At 41.3% G+C, this 19,930-nt stretch overlaps 1 protein-coding gene across 1 annotated transcript in view; it reads right to left on the reverse strand.

Annotated features, from left to right (window-relative positions):
- Arhgap18 (Rho GTPase activating protein 18) overlaps positions 1-4,575 on the reverse strand; it is a 173,241-nt gene extending 168,666 nt beyond the window's left edge. The window contains exon 1 of the mRNA XM_058581090.1: positions 4,382-4,575. Within this exon, the coding sequence (XP_058437073.1) occupies positions 4,382-4,560 (179 nt within the window). The 5' untranslated portion in view covers positions 4,561-4,575. The remainder of the gene's footprint in view (positions 1-4,381) is intronic.
- Positions 4,576-19,930: the final 15,355 nt, after the last annotated feature.

A 19,930-nucleotide genomic window follows, 5' to 3' on the forward strand; every position in this document is an offset into this window, starting at 1 on the left:
GTAAAGGGAGCAGCACAGCAAGTGCATAGGCTTAAAGCTTAAGATCAATACATTCCAAGAGATCAGCACTGCTGGACCATATGCTCAACTTCCTCCCTTGACCCTTAAGTGCATTCTCCATATAGAAGCCACCATGCTTTCAAATATGAAATCCTCCAATGGAGTTCCACTGTGATTAAAAATTCATTCTCACTTGACTGTAATTTCAGTTACTTTGGAGGTTAAAGTAGGAGGATCACAAGTTGGAGGTCAGCCTGGAAAACTTAGTGAAACCCTATCTCAAAAAAAAAAAAAAAAAAAAGCTGGGGATGTTGTTCAGATGAAGAACAACCCTGGGTTCAATATCCAGTTACACCCCACCCACTCCTCCCCCCCCAAAAAAAAAAATCTCTACAGCCCTTGACTATCTTTCTGAACTTATCCCCCATCTCCCACCTCCCCCATACTGTGGTCCACACCTCCTGCCTCCTCCTCCTCCCCTCCACATACACACAGCATTACCTATCCAGCTCCACAAGAACACATACTCCATTCTTGCCACATTTTAATATTCATCTTGAGAATAAACCAAGAAACCAGGAATGTGTCTCCAGACTTAAACTGACTTAAACTGACTCCTGCCTCAACCTCCCCAACATCTGGGAATACAGGTGTGCGCCACCATGCTTGGCTCATTATCAACAAGTTCAGGTCACATATTTCTTCAGAGGGCTTTCCCAAGTGCCCTACCTAAAGTCACACTTTATGCCATCTCTCAGTCAGCTTCATTGCATCAAGAAACGCAAATATTCAGATTCCAGCTAGACTCGCATACTTGAAAAGATGCCAGCTATGGCCTACTTATGTTCTGTTGCTAAACCATTTGGTCAAAACAATATCACAGAGAAACAATACCAGGCTTTTCGCAAACCTCAGTCTGTGTTCCCAAACTGTATTGCTAGCAGTGACAATCTGAAAGTCACTTGCTGGAAGCTTAACGATATACCCTTGAAGATGAAATAGAATCTTCAGCAATTTGAGGCATTAATATACCAATCCTAGAACTAATTTGGTATTTCTGGCTTCTTGTCCAGATTCCAGTTAATATTTGAGTATTTCTAGTTTTATGCAAATAAAATTATACTCTCATTAAATTGCTAAAACCATAGCTAGGAACCAACTAATGGAAAAATTCATTCCTCAAATCAAGATCAAGTGGTGACTAGGACAAAAACTTTGCACACTATAAAAAACAAACGGTTAGCTCTTTTTAGACTAAAGAAAAAACTGATGGGAACTAGCAGAGAAAGTTGCATAAGTCATTATTAAAATACTTTCTGGGGGGAGGGATACCAGAGATTGAAATCAGGGGCACGCAACCACTGAGCCACATCCCAGCCCTATTTTGTATTTTACCTAAGGACAGTATCTCACTGAGTCGCTAGTACCTTGCTTTTGCTGAGGGTGGCTTTGAACTAGTGATCCTCCTGCCTCAACCTCCATAACCTCTAGGATTATAGGCATGCACCACCATGCTTGGCTCATTATCAACATACTTTTGATCATGTGGTCTTTTATTGACAGCACTTGTGATGTATCCTGGTCCAGGTTCTGAGAATGAACCAAGTACAGCTGAATCTTGCTCTAATCCCAAGGGCTAATTGAGCCCATCTCAAAAATGGCAGAAATAAAGAGGCAGTTTATTTATTAAGGAAAAAGGAATATGTCTGCACACATAGAGGACTAAAGTTCTGGTCCGATTGGAATGTTGAGAAGTGAAATTCATTGTATTTCTTTCACAGATTAATAACTTAAGAATACATTCATGGCTGGGGATGTGGCTCAAGCGGTAGCACGCTCGCCTGGCATGCATTCAGCCCAGGTTCGATCCTCAGCACCACATACAAACAAAGATGTTGTGTCCGCCGAGGACCAAAAAATAAATATTAAAAATTCTCTCTCTTTAAAAAAACACTGAAAAAAGAAAAAGAATACATTCATTTTCTGTGGTATAAAAGATACTATAAGTGGGTAGTAGGGTTAGGACACAGTATTGACAGATAGAAAGCTGTCCTCTACTCTCACCCTTAAAACAGGAAGCACAATGATTTCCACTGGGATAGTTTTACTCCTTGTTGTGTATCATAATTGAGGGGGAAGAGCAGGAGAGAAAGGAACAGCAGTCTGCCCCTCCTCAATATTCAGATGTGGAAATAAGTTTTTCCCAATATTTTTTTATTCTTCCACCTGATGGAGATATTCTAGGCAATTGTGGTACTTAGATGTAACATGTGTTCAAATGTTAACAAGACTAGAAATGTTCACTGATCATTAGAAACTTACAAAGACTCTCAAAAGTTGGCATTGGCTATTACCAACTGTAAGAGAAATCATCTGGAAATGGCTATAAATTATCCCCTTTACTTATTTCACATGAAGTTCCTTTCTCATTCATTTCACAGAAAGAGACCAAGAACAGCTAAAGCAAGGGCCTGGGAGATAAATTTTCCTCAGTAAAATCCTGGGTCTTTGGGAGCTTCTGAAAGGGGTGCTTTTTGTGTAAATTCCACAGAGGGACACCAGAATGTTTAGACCTAACAGGTGTGAACAGGTAAAGAATAAAAGGCTAATGTATTAACAGAGTCCCCAGGCAGCTTTTGTCTGGCCCTAGGTGAGCTGATGGAGTCTGGATATTTACTACCAAAAAGGGGAGGAAGGAAGAGATTTCTCTGAGCTTCCAGGTAAGTCAAACATTACCAAACTTTATCCGTTTCGTAGAACCAAACTTGTTGGCCGAATGTGAGTAGATCCCAGTCCCTATAAACAAACTAGGAATAGGAATTTTTAGTTCTGTATTAATTTGATCCTTCACTTTTTCTTTCAAAGTGCAGTGCCTTCAAATTTGTACCTTTTGTCCTTTTTATCTAGTTTTGCTAGACTTTGTTGACTGGTTACAGTCATTATCTTTAAGTTATCCTTTTCAGAGTGAGGACACACCTCCCTTGCTTTGCCCACCTATCTTAATGTCATGTGTCAGGCATACAGTCCTAACATTATAGATCTGCCATGGAAAACAGCAGATGCTTCAGTGAGTGGATTCAATAATTGGTTTTGAACTTATATTACATTTTGCCTAAAACAATAGTGTCACTTGTTCATGATAAAATGGGCCCACAAGAGAAAGTGTCATAAATGCCAAGTAATGATTTTTTAAAAGGCTGTAAAAGTACTTATTTGTCCAGAAATTCCAACTTTTTCCTCAAATATTTACCACTCAAAATCAAATATATTCTTGTCTTTTCTTCTTCTTTATCACTACATGATTTTTAATTTTGATGACAAAAAATCTTTACTATATTAGAAAAATAACAGTTACTATATTATACAAGTTATTAATAAGCTTAAGAAATTAAAAAGCCTATGGAAAACATTTTTTTCTGTCCCATTGATCAGAATTGTTAAAAGTTAGGCAGTACTCATAAACCTATGACTACCTTGTTTCTTTGAAAAGGTAGTCCCTTTCTTTTAAGGCCTCCAAATTGATACCAATGGAAACTGTAGTTATTATTGGACATTTGGGATAGTTTTTCTTTGGTAGCCCATGATTAAATATGTCCACTCAAATGTACTTGATTTAAGTTCTTTATACTGTCTCCCCCGATTTCCCCCTTTTATATGAAGGGCCATCTAAAGATTTGATTCCACAGTTTCCACCAAAAATTCACACAACTGTATTTTGAAAATGTCTCTTTTGAACAGATGCCTCTATGGAGAGGCTGTCCTACTCAACACTCAAAGAATGAGAGATTTTTTTTTTTAATTTTGTTTTAAATCTATGGGCTCCTGTTTATCTATTAAAAGAAAACCTTGAAACTTTTTGTTTTGCTTGTGTTTAACAAATAAGTTGACTAGAGGAAATGTTCATATTAGTTATCTGCTTAAGTTCAATGTGGATCAAGGTTAACATTGAATCTTAGAACTAACTGCTCTCTTTTGGCTGCAACTGAAATAGTAATTATATGGAAAAGGCTATAGTATCAGTACACCTGTATTGCATGAAGTTCCTTTCCCTAAAATATAGCAGGAATTTTTTTTTTTTAAGTTACCTTAACCTCATCTTGCAAATGAGAAACTTAAATGGTGGGTTCATGGCCAAATTCTATGAAGCAAGTAAATTTCAGAGTCTAGAATGACGGTGGCTTAAAAGAACACTAACGCTTGTCTTTACGGTTCGCCAGGAAGGATTTTTTAAAAGTCATATAAAAAGTCCTTTTCCCCAGTCTTCGATAAGAGCAAACAAGTCGTGTAAGAATAAAGGCCACAGTTGACTTTTCCCAGCTGCAGGTTTCAAAGCTAATTAACGCGGTGACAATAGAAAAGCGTGGAAAGATGCTCTTCTTACCTCCGGTGAAAGCAGTGTCCCAGCTTTGTTACTACTATAAGCATCTTTCCCAGGGCAAGAGCGGCAGGCACCAGTCGCCAGAAGTAGGGGAAAGGTAATCGGAGCTCTGTCGCGACACACCGCCTCTCTGGGGGCTCTCCCGCGCCCTTCACGGTTAACCACGATTCTGATCCTGTCATTTCTGCTCAATCATCCAGCAGCTGCTTATAAAGACCGGGTGAAGCATGATGGGCACGAGAAGCAGGAGTGGGTGGAGGAGGAGGACGGGCAGGAGCGCCGAGCTTGCAGACTGACTTCAGCTGGAGGACCCCGGGGACCCCCTGCTGCTTCGCAACTGCAGCTGAAGACCCGAAAGCCGCACGTTACCGGGCGGAGATCAGCTTTCCAGGAACGAGCTGGAACTGCGGCACAAGCCCCGCAGCTTCCTGGAGGCTCTTCTAGCAGATGTGTGTGAACCAAAACTGGCTGTGTGCTCAGAGAGCGACCCCTGCCACGACTGAGCATGCTCGGCTTCCCGGCTGTCTCGCCAGGCCTTTCAACTGTTGACTTCTCTAGATGCAAAAAAGGGACAATGGAGAAGTGGGCAGAAGGTGAGATCAATGTAGGTAATTTTAAACACGAAGATGACCTCCTCCCCTCTCCTCCCCTCCCCTCCCCTCCCCTAGAAAATGAGGGTGGGGGTGCAAGTGGAAGGATTTATCATTCTGCACTAAGCAATGTTTTTTGTTTTTGTTTTTTGACAGGTTGTCAAAGATGTTCTGGAAGCGATCAATAGCTTTTGAACTCTCTCGGTGCACAATTAAGTTGCCTCAGGGGTCATGTATGCATTGTATATAGTGAAAGGATTTAATGCTAACAAATCACTGTCAATCAAAGATTAGGTATGGAACTGCCGAAATTTGAAGGTTTAGGCAATGTGCCACGGATGAATTATTCTCTATGCGAGTGTAATATACACCTAGACAACTTTCTTAAAACAGTATTTCATAAAAATGCAATTTTTGAAATTTTAATGTTAGTCTATATTATAATACGTACATTTCGAAATGTAAATCTTCCACATGGCAGCTCAATTGAAGCTGAGAATATTTGGCTAATTCATGATTTCTAAATCTTTTCTCTGGATTTAGTAAATGGCAAGTAATCCATTAATGTTTGAGAATAAATTGTGGGTTTGCTAGGTAATCTGTAAATGGCACTTAACGGGGAAAGCTGAGGTTCTTGAATTTGATATGCACCCATATTCAGCTCTTGACCTTCTTGGTTTTCTATTTTGGGCGGGTCCAGTGCTTAAAAATAGGGATACACTGTTTTTGCCATACACACAGTACATAAGCAAATTTGCTTTTCAATACTATTTGCAGCTTAGTGTTTTTATTGTGGCCCTTCATCTCCTCTTTTTCAAGCCCCCGAACTTGATACTCACTAAGTTGGGCCCAATTCAGAGCAACTTTCAAAACCAACAACACTGACTCTCCATGATTTGCAAATAGCATTTCATTTTTAAAAACTTCTAGCCAAACGTCTCTGCCAAAACTATGGATGGTGAATCTAAGATGCTTTCACAGCTGAAAGGGATCCTGAAACAGCCTGAAAGCTGACTGTGCAAGTTCACAGGGAAAATGTGAGTGAGCCAGATATATCATGATTTCTTACCAAGTGTCTCTGGCCCTTGGATTTAGTCTGGGGCAGTAAATATTCCCCCACTCTTTTTCTGGATTCTTCTGCCCTCCCATTAAGATTTAGGTGTCACCTGAGTACCTCCTGTTTCCAGAGGTCTTCCAGCCCCTGGGCTCTCCAGGGCCAGCTTTTATCTCTACACTTTCTGCATTGACCTGAGCTGAATTATGCCCTACCTACCAGCGGCTGTGAATTCCTTAATGGTGGAGACAATGCAGACTGCTTGCATCTATACAAATGTATTCATCTGCCCAATTTCTGGTTTTCATATGCTTTCAGATTAGTTGAAGGCAGCATGGGAAGGAAGCCTATTGTGGTGACCACTTGGAAAATTGGTGGAGTTAAACTGGAGACATTTCCTAGAGGAAGTGACTCCACAGGAAAAAGAATCTTTTCAGTTATCACCACATCAAAGATGTAATAGATGGAAAAGAGAATGTAGGTCTTTTTGTATAGATCTGGTAAGCACAGATACCTAGGATGGAGCTATATTTATGGTTTTTAATCCCTACCTCTCAGTCACAAACAAAAATAGAAGCAGAAGTAGAAGAAATAGAAGAAATAGAAATAGAAGCCCCTGCCTTGATGCTCATTCAGTTTCATAGCAGAGATTTCTTACTCCATCTCTTTCATCTCTCAGAATTTCTTTTTGTTTTTCCTGTTTTTTTTTTTTTGTTTGTTTGTTTGTTTTTTATCCTGGGAATCTGGTTTTCAAAGGTTGCCCATGGTGCCCTCATTACCAAAACCAGGAATTTTCCAGTTTTGATGACAAAAGTCATAGCTATCACACCATTTGCACCTTCTCTTCTGCCTGGCACAGCTAAATTTTTTATGAACATCACATTTAATGACCACAAGAAGCATCTTGTAATATTATTTATCACAGTTTTAAATTTGTTTAATTTACAGTATTTAATGTTTACTAATGTCAGAACAAAACAGGGACACAGACAATAATTAGTGATGGATAGACAAGGACAGAATATTATCCTCTGATGCTGCAGCCCAGGCTGGGAGAACACAAGGTGATACAGCTAACAAGCACAGGAGGAGGGTGTGAATTCTGTGCTGTTTGGTGCCAGAGCTCACCAGTGCTTGGTCTATCACATCAGTCCTCATGCTTGCCTTCCCTGAGGCCATTCCACTAGTTAAAATTGAGGGTAAGGGCCAATTCCAAGTTGACTTGATGCCAAACTCTACACTTAAACTCTCCGCCACGCACTCCTTCGCCTCCTCTATAAAATTCTTTCTTCTTTTGAATTTTCTGACATCATTTTTATGATTCTGATCCCCTCCCCCCTCATTTTTTTTAATAATTGAAGTTTCTTTTCTAGTCATTTGTGCCATTATCATTACTCTGTCACTTCTTATGACCACTGCTTAGCTACTCAACTGTCATGCTGGTTTTTTTTTGTTTTGTTTTTGATGTGTGATTTTATCTTTTACTCTCTGATCTGTTTCTCCTTACAACCCCCAAAAGTATCTTCCTAAAAATTCTTTTACCAATATAGTGAACATTCTTGGTTGCCTTTACAGAGCCCTTTATAGATCCCTAGTTATGAGTCTTTATCATCCATGCCCCCCAAATAGTCCACTTGCTCAAGGAGAAATGGCCTGGTCCTGATTCATCTCAGGGCAACACTACCATGCTCTTGCCAGTCATTGGTTAGTAAATGGCCGTGTGACTTAATTTTGATTGATGAAGAGGCCATGCAAGTTTGTGACAGGCTTCAGGAACATTCTTCTTTTCTCTTGAGAATTACAGAAATCCACTAAATGTCTCACATTTAAACCAGGAAGTTATCACCCCTAACTACAGTGAACCGTGGTAATACCCTGAAAACATCAACCTTACGCCAACACTGTACAAAGTAAAGCACAAAGATGAAAGGCATGGATGTTTGGTGGTGTCACTGAATTGATCTGCCCACCCAGATGCCTACCTTTTCACTTGGTTTCTTAGAATATGAGCCAATAAAATCTGTTTAAACTGTAAGAATTAGGTTTTCTGCTTGTAGTGAAAAAAGCTTCCTTGTCTGAAATAAGATTTTTTTCTTTTTCCCTTTCCTTTCAAAATGCTAAATTAAGAGCTGGGGATGTGGCTTAGTGGTAGAGCTCTTGCCTAGCATGTGCAAGGCCTCAGGCTGAATCCCCAGCATTGGGAAAAAAAAAACTGAAATGATGAAGAATAAGCTAAATTTCTTAGCAAAGCCTTTTAGAACCTTTTCTGCACCTTCTGTGTTTGTAATCTTGCTCCACCACGTCATTTTGTATTTTCTATCAAGTCAAATTTTCCATGAAATCAAATTTTCCCTCCAAGATCTGGATCAAAAGACACTTCCTTGAAGATAGATTTTCAAAATTAGTATTTCTTCTTCTTTGTTGAGCTGAGAATCATATCCAGGGTCTCACATATGTCAGGCAATCATTCTACCACTTAGCTACATGCTCGGCCCCAATATTTCTTCTTTCTCTATCTTTATACATATTGATTGTACCTCTATAAGTCTGAGTCCTCCAAGAATCAGAGCAGCCAAGATAGAATTATACTACAACAATTTTTTATTAGAGGAAATGTCTCTAAGAGGAAATGGAGAGGGAGTTGGAACAGGCTGCTGGAGCCATCGGGCCATGCAAGTATAACCTCAAAGGAGGGAGGAAAAGAGGGAGGGAGGAAAGAATGAACTTAGCTGGGTGCAGTCCCGTTCTCAAGAATGTTCAGGAAGTCTGGTGGGAAATCCTCAAGACAGTCTTTTCAGAAGAGGCTGGCTCCTTCTAGAAATGGGCTACCTTAGTATCATTGCTACTCTCTGTTCTTGGTGGGGAACAGCAGGTAGGAAGTGTGGCCCAGAACAGAAGCTGTCCTGGCTGTCCACACAGCAGGGGGCCTTGGTCACTTATATTCTGCAGCCAGAGGGCTGGGCAATGCTTGCTCATGGCTGCTGCACCAACGTTCCTTCACTCTGCTCTAAACTCTATTTGATTGGTGTATCTATATCAATAAATAAAAAATGTAATCTTTCATTGTGGATTATAAACTACTGAAAAGCAGGACGCTTTCTGTCCTACTTACATATTTCCCATAGTAGGATCTCAGCAAAGTATTGCCATGTTACTGAACTGAACTTTGGAATATTTTGGCTCAGGCCTAGGTTTGCAATTCCTTAGGTAAGGAATAGGGATAATAGCCCCTTAAAGCAAGTCCCCAAGTCCCAGAAGTTGTAAGATACTATTCCATGATTAATATTGTTTTTAAAAACATTTAGTCACATTCACCTGGTAACCCAATGGGCCTCCATATTAAAATTCAGTTTTGACATTTCTCTGTGAGTGATATGGCAAAGTGAAGCATCTGCTGAATGAAACCTCATTTTTCACAAACTTGATCCCCAAGACGAGTTCGTTATTGAACTTTGGGATCATAGTTATAATGTACTTCAGTTCTTAATTGGCGAAATAATTTATTCCAGTATGATATGCTCTACTATTTCCTCAACATTCATTTTCAGGTAATATGCAATGGATCTTTCAGGCACATTTTTCAGATAAAAGTAGGATTATTAGTGGCTCTTATGGGGGGAAGATTAGAAAAATCTGTGATTATTTGAAATTTAATATACAATATTAAGCAAGGAGGAAAAACATGTAAATATAGGCATTTTGTCATGACATACTACATACAGTGCTCTATGTATTGCTAATTTCACTGTCTATGGTTAAGATAAAAATAATATCGGGGGCTGGGAATGTGGCTCAGTGGTAGAGCACTTGCCTAGCACATGTGAGACACTGAGTTTGATCATCAGCACCATGTAAAAATAAATGAATACATAAAAGAAAGGTCTAAAAAGAAAGAAAATAATATCTATCACGATAATCAGTCAGGGTCCAATAAGGAGACAGAAACTCCACAATAATTTGGAAAGAGAGGACTTAAGTGTAAATAATTATTTATAGCAAAACAAACGGCCTAAAATACAACTCTGAAGAATTTCTGAAGGCTGAAGGATGGCACTCAATGAAGGAGGCCCTCCCTGTGACTAGGAGTGGTAACTGCCCACTGGCTGGTGGAAAAGCTCACTGGGTTGCATAGGCTACAGCTTGCCTACAAGCAGTCTGTGGAGACTGTAGCATGAACTCTGGGTTGAGACTGACAAGCCGGAAGCCTCCTGCAGAGGTGCCAGGAACTGGGGAAACTGCCAGGTGGGGTGCTGATGAGATCTTCTGGGAAGCCGCCTGCAGGGGCTGCTGCTGTTGAACTCACTGGGAAGCAGGCTGGATACTGGCGGAACTCACCAGAAAACCACTAGGAAGTCACCTGTGCAATAGGTTTCATTTAACTCTCTGGGTACACACAGAGCTCTCCAGAATCTGCCTGTGAGGGTGTGCCACTGAATGTGAAGATATGAGATGACCTCTGTAATCACCCTCAGATCCTTTCAAAAGCTGCTACTGGAAGAAAGAAATACCACTGGACTCAGCCCTGGAGAGCCAGGTTGGAGGACAGCAGAACCCAGCAGGAAATGGTCTTGAGAGGTGTTGTTACACTCACTCCTGGAAAGCCACCTGGGGCACTTCTGGAACTCACCTCAAGGTGAGCTCCCCTGGCTATCCTGTAGGGCAGCTCAGTATTGCAGGAGCAAGAATGCTGGAAGGTACACCAAAACCAGGAAGAGACATCCCTTCCCCCTGCAGTGTCCCTCCAGCACCCTCTACTGACAGTGCCTAACATCCTGCCCGCTGGCAAGAGACAAATGTTTCATTTTCACAAGCAGACAGTGAAGCAACAGAGAGGCAATGAATTAACTGTGCTTCTGTCAAAGTCACTACCTTGTACTGAAATTCTCTCTTCATTCATTCATGTTCTCCACTAGGAGATATGTGTTTCAAAAGTAGAATTATTTTTATATTTTGTGTGTGGCATAGTTCCTGGCATGTATGATGTATTTGCCAAACATTTGTCAAAATGTTGTACTGAATATGTATATATTGCCTCTTGTGCTAAAGGACTCTCTTGGTCATACAAGCACTAGGTATTCCCAAATTTAGTTTGCATAAAGAGAGGCCATTATGTTCACTGTTTGTATATGAAAGGAAAATGGCAATGGTGTTGATTAACACATTGCACATGTGTAGAGGCAGTTTTCTAAATGGGCTTCCTGTGGTGTGTGTGTGGAAGTAGGGATTGAACACAGGGCTGCTCTACCACTGAACTACCCCCTCAGCCTTTTTGTTTTTATTTTTGAAACCGGGTTTTACTAAGTTGCCCAGGTTTGGCCTCAAACTTGCAATCTTCCTGCTTCAGCCTCCTGAGTTGTTGGGATTACAGGCAAGTGCTACTACACCTGGCTCTAAATAAACGTTTTGAAATTTCAGATGGTGTCCATTGACTGAAAATCCTCCAAAACATTACTAGAGAGGAAACAAATCCTCCCTTTTGAGAAGCAGATTATCTTATTCAGAAATTTACTGAGAAAATGAAAAAAAAAAGCCAGTATAGAGAGCTTCCAATCACTCCTGCAAGGTAGGCGGGCCTGCGACCCACCGGCAGAAGAGGAGCAGCGACCTGCTGAGAGGCAGAGCCGCCCCCTCCCCCTGCACCGGCAAGGTAGAGGGAACTGTGACCACGCACAGAGCAGGCCCAGTGGCCTGCTGAGGGGCAGAGCCGCCCCACACCCCCCGCGCCTGCCAGGTAGGTGGAACTGTGACCACGGACAGAAAAGGCCCAGTGGCCCGCGGCGGGACAGAGCTTCCAATCACTCCTGCAAGGTAGGCGGGCCTGCGACCCACCAGCAGAAGAGGAGCAGCGGCCTGCTGAGAGGCAGAGCCGCCCCCTCCCCCTGCACCGGCAAGGTAGAGGGAACTGTGACCACGCACAGAGCAGGCCCAGCGGCCTGCTGAGGGGCAGAGCCGCCCCACACCCCCCGCGCCTGCCAGGTAGGGGAACTGTGACCACCGACAGAAAAGGCCCAGTGGCCCGCGGCGGGACAGAGCTTCCAATCACTCCTGCAAGGTAGGCGGGCCTGCGACCCACCTGCAGAAGAGGAGCAGCGGCCTGCTGAGAGGCAGAGCTGCCCCCTCCCCCTGCGCTGGCAAGGTAGAGGGAACTGTGACCACCCACAGAACAGGCCCAGTGGCCTGCTGAGGGGCAGAGCCGCCCCCCACCCCCCGCGCCTGTCAGGTAGGCGGAACTGTGACCACAGACAGAAAAGGCCCAGTGGCCCGCGGAGTGGCAGAGCTTCCAATCACTCCTGCAAGGTAGGCGGGCCTGCGACCCACCAGCAGAAGAGGGGCAGCGGCCTGCTGAGAGGCAGAGCCGCCCCCTCCCCCTGCACCGGCAAGGTAGAGGGAACTGTGACCACGCACAGAGCAGGCCCAGTGGCCTGCTGAGGGGCAGAGCCGCCCCACACCCCCCGCGCCTGCCAGGTAGGTGGAACTGTGACCACGGACAGAAAAGGCCCAGTGGCCCGCGGCGGGACAGAGCTTCCAATCACTCCTGCAAGGTAGGCGGGCCTGCGACCCACCAGCAGAAGAGGAGCAGCGGCCTGCTGAGAGGCAGAGCCGCCCCCTCCCCCTGCACCGGCAAGGTAGAGGGAACTGTGACCACGCACAGAGCAGGCCCAGCGGCCTGCTGAGGGGCAGAGCCGCCCCACACCCCCCGCGCCTGCCAGGTAGGGGAACTGTGACCACCGACAGAAAAGGCCCAGTGGCCCGCGGAGTGGCAGAGCTTCCAATCACTCCTGCAAGGTAGGCGGGCCTGCAACCCACCGGCAGAAGAGGAGCAGCGGCCTGCTGAGAGGCAGAGCCGCCCCCTTCCCCCCGCGCCTGCAAGGTAGACGGAACTGTGACCAACATCAGAACAAGCCAGACCTGCAACCGAGAGACAGAACAGGCCCAGTGGCCTGAGGAAGGGTAGAGCTGCCCCCCCCCCCCCCGTGCCTGCAAGGTAGGCGGACCTGCGACCCACTGGCAGTACAGCCCCAGAGGCCTGCAGAGGGGCAGTGCCGCTGCCTGCGCCTGCAAAGTAGACAGAACTGTGACCACCGACAGAACAAGCCTAGCGGCCCGCGCCTGCAAGGGAGACTTTGCAACTATACAAGACCAATATAAATATATAGGGGGAAAATTCAATAGCACAACAGTTTAACCAAGTAGAAAGGAATGCGAACAGTATGAAGAGACAAGGAAAGAAAAGACCACAAGCATTGCAGGTCAACTCAACGTTAGAAGAGGTAATAGCTGCAGCAGATGGAATGTCAGATAAAGAATTCAGGATATACATGCTTCAGATGATCTGGAGTCTCAAGGAAGACATCAGACAGCAAAATCAGACAATGAAAGATCACTTCAACAATGAATTACATAAACAAATCCAAGAAGCAAAAGATCAACTATACAGGGAAATAGAGGTTATAAAAAACAAACAAACAGAAATCCTAGAAATGCAGGAAGCAATAAGCCAACTTAAAAACTCAATTGAGAATACTACCAGCAGAGTAGAACACTTAGAAGACAGAACATCAGACAATGAAGATAAAGTATTTCAACTTGAAAAGAACATAGACAGCTCAGCAAGACTGTTAAGAAACCATGAGCAGAACATCCAAGAAATATGGGATAACATCAAGAGACCAAATTTAAGAGTCATTGGGATACAGGAAGGGACAGAGTTTCAAACCAAAGGAATGAGCAATCCATTCAATGAAATAATACGAGAAAACTTCCCAGACTTGAAGAATGAGACAGAACCCCAAATCCTATAAGCCTACAGGATGCCGAATGTGCAAAATCATAAGAGACCCACACCTAGACACATTATAATGAAGATGCCCAACATACAGAATAAGGAGAGAATTTTAAAAGCTACAAGAGAAAGGAAGCAGATCACATTTAGGGGTAAGCCAATCAGGATAACAGCTGATCATTCAACACAGACTCTGAAAGCTAGAAGATCCTGGAATAACATATTTCAAACACTGAAAGAAAATGGGTTCCAACCAAGAATTGTGTTTCCAGCGAAATTAAGCTTCAGGATGGAAGATGAAATTAAAACCTTCCACGATAAACAAAAGTTAAAAGAATTTGCAGCTAGAAAACCATCTCTTCAAAACATCCTCGGCAAAACATTACAGGAGGAGGAAATGGAAAATAACAATGAAAACCAACAGTGGGAGGTAGGACAGTAAAGGGGGGGGAATAATCAAAGAGGAAAACAAACCATGTTTAGTAACAGAAATAAACAAATATGGCTGGAAGAACAACCCATATCTCAATAATAACCCTAAATGTTAATGGCTTAAACTCACCAATTAAGAGACACAGGCTAGTAGAATGGATCACAAAACAAGACCCAACAATATGCTGCCTACAGGAGATGCATTTGATAGGAAAAGACATACATAGGCTGAAGGTGAAAGGTTGGGAAAAATCATATCACTCACATGGACTTCGGAAACAAGCAGGAGTATCCATACTCATATCAAATAAAATAGATTTCAAGCCAAAGTTAATCAAAAGGGATAAAGAGGGACACTACATACTGCTCAAGGGAACCATACACCAACAAGACATAACAATCATAAATATATATGCCCCAAACAATGGTGCAGCTATGTTCATCAAACAAACTCTTCTCAAGTTCAAGAGTCTAATAGACCACCATACAATAATCATGGGAGACTTCAACACACCTCTATCACCACTGGACAGATCTTCCAAACAAAAGTTGAATAAGGAAACTATAGAACTCAATAACACAATTAATAACCTAGACTTAATTGACATATATAGAATATACCACCCAACATCAAGCAGTTACACTTTTTTCTCAGCAGCACATGGATCCTTCTCAAAAATAGATCATATATTATGTCACAGGGAAACTCTTAGACAATATAAGGGGTAGAGATAATACCATGCATCTTATCTGATCATAATGGAATGAAACTGAAAAGCAACGATAAAAGAAGGAAGGAAGGAAAAAGCATACATCACTTGGAGAATGAACAATAGGTTACTGAATGATCAATGGGTTATAGAAGACATCAAGGAGGAAAGTAAAAAATTCTTAGAGATTAATGAAAACACAGACACAACATATCGGAATCTATGGGACACATTGAAAGCAGTTCTAAGAGGAAAATTCATTGCTTGGAGTTCATTCCTTAAAAAAAGGAAAAACCAACAAATAAATGATCTCATACTTCATCTCAAAATCCTAGAAAAGAAGAGCAAAACAACAGCAAAAGAAGTAGAAGGCAAGAAATAATTAAAATCAGAGCTGAAATTAATGAAATCGAAACAAAAGAAACAATTGAAAAAATTGACAAAACTAAAAGTTGGTTCTTTGAAAAAATAAACAAAATCGACAGACCCTTAGCTATGCTAGCGAAGAGAAGAAGAGAGAGAACTCAAATTACTAACATACGGGATGAAAGAGGCAATATCACAACAGACACTTCAAAAATACAGAAGATAATCAAAAATTATTTTGAATCCTTATACTCCAATAAATTAGAAGATAGTGAAGGCATAGATAAATTTCTTAAGTCATATGATCTGCCCAGATTGAGTCAGGAGGATATAGACAACCTAAACAGACCAATATCAATTGAGGAAATAGAAGAAACCATCAAAAGACTACCAACTAAGAAAAGCCCAGGACCGGATGGGTATACAGCAGAGTTTTACAAAACCTTTAAAGAGGAACTAATACCAATACTTTTCAAGCTACTTCAGGAAATAGAAAAAGAGGGAGAACTTCCAAATTCATTCTATGGGGCCAACATCACCCTGATACCTAAACCAGACAAAGACACTTCAAAGAAAGAAAACTACAGACCAATATCTCTAATGAACCTAGATGCAAAAATCCTCAATAAAATTCTGGCCACTCGGATACAAAAACTTATCAAAAAAATTGTGCACCATGATCAAGTAGGATTCATCCCCGGGATGCAAGGCTGGTTCAATATACGGAAATCAATAAATGTTATTCACCACATCAATAGACTTAAAAATAAGAACCATATGATCATCTCGATAGATGCGGAAAAAGCATTTGACAAAGTACAGCATCCCTTTATGTTCAAAACTCTAGAAAAACTAGGGATAACAGGAACATACCTCAATATTGTAAAAGCAATCTATGCTAAGCCTCAGGCTAGCATCATTCTGAATGGAGAAAAACTGAAGGCATTCCCTCTAAAATCTGGAACCAGACAGGGATGCACTCTCTCACCACTTCTGTTCAACATAGTTCTCGAAACACTGGCCAGAGCAATTAGACAGACGAAAGAAATTAAAGGCATCAAAATAGGAAAAGAAGAACTTAAATTATCACTATTTGCAGATGACATGATTCTATACCTAGCAGACCCAAAAGGCTCTACAAAGAAACTATTAGAGCTAATAAATGAATTCAGCAAAGTGGCAGGATATAAAATCAACACGCATAAATCAAAGGCATTCCTGTATATCAGCGACAAATCCTCTGAAATGGAAATGAGGACAACCACTCCATTCACAATATCTTCAAAAAAAATAAAATACTTGGGAATCAACCTAACAAAAGAGGTGAAAGACTTATACAATGAAAACTACAGAACCCTAAAGAGAGAAATAAAAGAAGATCTTAGAAGATGGAAAAATATACCCTGTTCATGGATAGGCAGAACTAACATCATCAAAATGGCGATATTACCAAAAGTTCTCTATAGGTTTAATGCAATGCCAATCAAAATCCCAACGGCATTTCTTGTAGAAATAGAGAAAGCAATCATGAAATTCATATGGAAAAATAAAAGACCCAGAATAGCAAAAACAATGCTAAGCAGGAAGTGTGAATCAGGCGGTATAGCGATACCAGACTTCAAACTATACTACAGAGCAATAGTAACAAAAACAGCATGGTACTGGTACCAAAACAGGCGGGTGGACCAATGGTACAGAATAGAGGACACAGAAACCAATCCACAAAACTACAACTATCTTATATTTGATAAAGGGGCTAAAAGCATGCAATGGAGGAAGGATAGCATCTTCAACAAATGGTGCTGGGAAAACTGGAAATCCATATGCAACAAAATGAAACTGAATCCCTTTCTCTCACCATGCACAAAAGTTAATTCAAAATGGATCAAGGAGCTTGATATCAAATCAGAGACACGCCGTCTGATAGAAGAAAAAGTTGGCTACGATCTACATACTGTGGGGTCGGGCTCCAAATTCCTCAATAGGACACCCATAGCACAAAAGTTAATAACTAGAATCAACAAATGGGACTTACTCAAACTAAAAAGTTTTTTTCTCAGCAAAAGATACAATAAGAGAGGTAAATAGAGAGCCTACATCCTGGGAACAAATCTTTACTCCTCACACTTCAGATAGAGCCCTAATATCCAGAGTATACAAAGAACTCAAAAAATTAGACAATAAGAGAACAAACAACCCAATCAACAAATGGGCCAAGGACCTGAACAGACACTTCTCAGAGGAGGACATACAGTCAATCAACAAGTATATGAAAAAATGCTCACCATCTCTAGCAGTCAGAGAAATGCAAATCAAAACCACCCTAAGATACCATCTCACTCCAGTTAGATTGGCAGCCATTATGAAGTCAAACAACAACAAGTGCTGGCGAGGATGTGGGGAAAAGGGTACACTTGTACATTGCTGGTGGGACTGCAAATTGGTGCAGCCAATTTGGAAAGCAGTATGGAGATTTCTTGGAAAGCTGGGAATGGAGCCACCATTTGACCCAGCTATTCCCCTTCTCGGTCTATTCCCTAAAGACCTAAAAAGAGCATGCTACAGGGACACTGCTACATCGATGTTCATAGCAGCACAATTCACAATAGCTAGACTGTGGAACCAACCTAGATGCCCTTCAATGGATGAATGGATAAAAAAAATGTGGCATTTATACACAATGGAGTATTACTCTGCATTAAAAAATGACAAAATCATAGAATTTACAGGGAAATGGATGGCATTAGAGCAGATTATGCTAAGTGAAGCTAGCCAATCCCTAAAAAACAAATGCCAAATGTCTTCTTTGATATAAGGAGAGTAACTAAGAACAGAGTAGGGTCGAAGAGCATGAGAAGAAGATTAACATTAAACAGGGATGAGAGGTGGGAGGGAAAGGGAGAGAGAAGGGGAAATTGCATGGAAATGGAAGGAGACCCTGAGGGTTATACAAAAGTACATACAAGAGGAAGTGAGGGGAAAGGGAAAAATAATACAAGGGGGAGAAATGAATGACAGTAGAGGGGGTAGAGAGAGAAGAGGGGAGGGGAGAGGAGGGGAAGGGGGATTGTAGAGGATAGGAAAGGCAGCAGAACACAAGAGACACTAGTATGGCAATATGTAAATCAATGGATGTGTAACTGATGTAATTCTGCAATCTGTATATGGGGTAAAAATGGGAGTTCATAACCCACTTGAATCAAAGTGTGAAATATGATATATCAAGAAATTTGTAATGTTTTGAACAACCAACAATAAAAAATTTAAAAAGAAAGAATAAAATTTGAGGGAATTGACAGGGTTGCTGAATGAATTTTTAAGAGAAGTACTTCATAGAGGATAACATTAATTTGAGAAGGGAATGAGATACAAAATAGAGAAAACTTTTTCTATATTGTTAAACCTTAAAAACAAGGGCTTAAATATATATAATAATAACAATTATGACTAACTTGCAGCTACACAAAGAAGATAATATGAAAGTATAGGACAATATCATCATGTAAGGTAGGCAGTAGATCAACAGTTAAATCATTTGTAACTAAATAAACTTAAATTTGCTTAGGAGACAGAATAGGGTCGAAGAGCATGAGAAGAAGATTAACATTAAACAGGGATGAGAGGTGGGAGGGAAAGGGAGAGAGAAGGGAAAATGCATGGAAATGGAAGGAGACCCTCAGAGTTATACAAAAGTACATACAAGAGGAAGTGAGGGGAAGGGGAAAAATAATATAAGGGGGACAAACGAATGTCAGTAGGGGGAGCAGAGAGAGGGGAGGGGAGGGGAGGGGAGGGGAGGGGGGATAGTAGAGGATAGGAAAGGCAGCAGAACACAACAGACACTAGTATGGCAATATGTAAATCAATGGATGTGTAACTGATGTGATTCTGCAATCTGTATATGGGGTAAAAATGGGAGCTCATAACCCACTTGAATCAAATTGTGAAATATGATATATCAAGAACTATGTAATGTTTTGAACAGCCAACAATAAAAAATTTAAAAAAAAAAAGCCAGTATACTAGTAAACTGACGTTTAACCAGTTGACATAGACTTTATTAATATGGGAAAACAGGATAAAATAACTTCTCTACTATAGAATACATGCTCATTATTTTCTTTTATTTTTTATTTATTTATTTTTTGAGAGAGAGAATTTTTTTAATATTTATTTTTTAGTTTTCGGTGGACACAACATCTTTGTTTGTATATGGTGCTGAGAATCGAACCCGGGCCGCACGCATGCCAGGCGAGCGCGCTACCACTTGAGCCATATCCCCATCCCAGTTATTTTTAACTATCAATGAGATTTTATTTCTTTGACATTACGACTGAATTCATTTTTTGTTGAAAGTATCTATAGTGAGTGAGTCTAGGAATTGAAGAACAGGGAGAGGAATTTATTTAGTAAATATCAATTAGTAAGTATTAAATAAATGCCTTATATAGAATAAGAACCAGAGTAGGAACTAGGAGGGACTGGCAAGCCTGAACTTTGCAGGGAAGGACAGAAGACTCGATTCTTGGAGTTGTTATCTCAGTCTGGAGACAATTCAATCTTCTTTGGAGAATTCAGTCTTTCTTTTAAGAACTTCAACTGATTGGATAAGGCCCA

Source organism: Marmota monax, unplaced genomic scaffold (genome assembly GCF_021218885.2).
Source record: "Marmota monax isolate L192 unplaced genomic scaffold, Marmota_monax_Labrador192_F-V1.1 WCK01_AAM20220418_F8-fsc00030, whole genome shotgun sequence".
Taxonomy (NCBI): Eukaryota; Metazoa; Chordata; class Mammalia; order Rodentia; family Sciuridae; genus Marmota; species Marmota monax.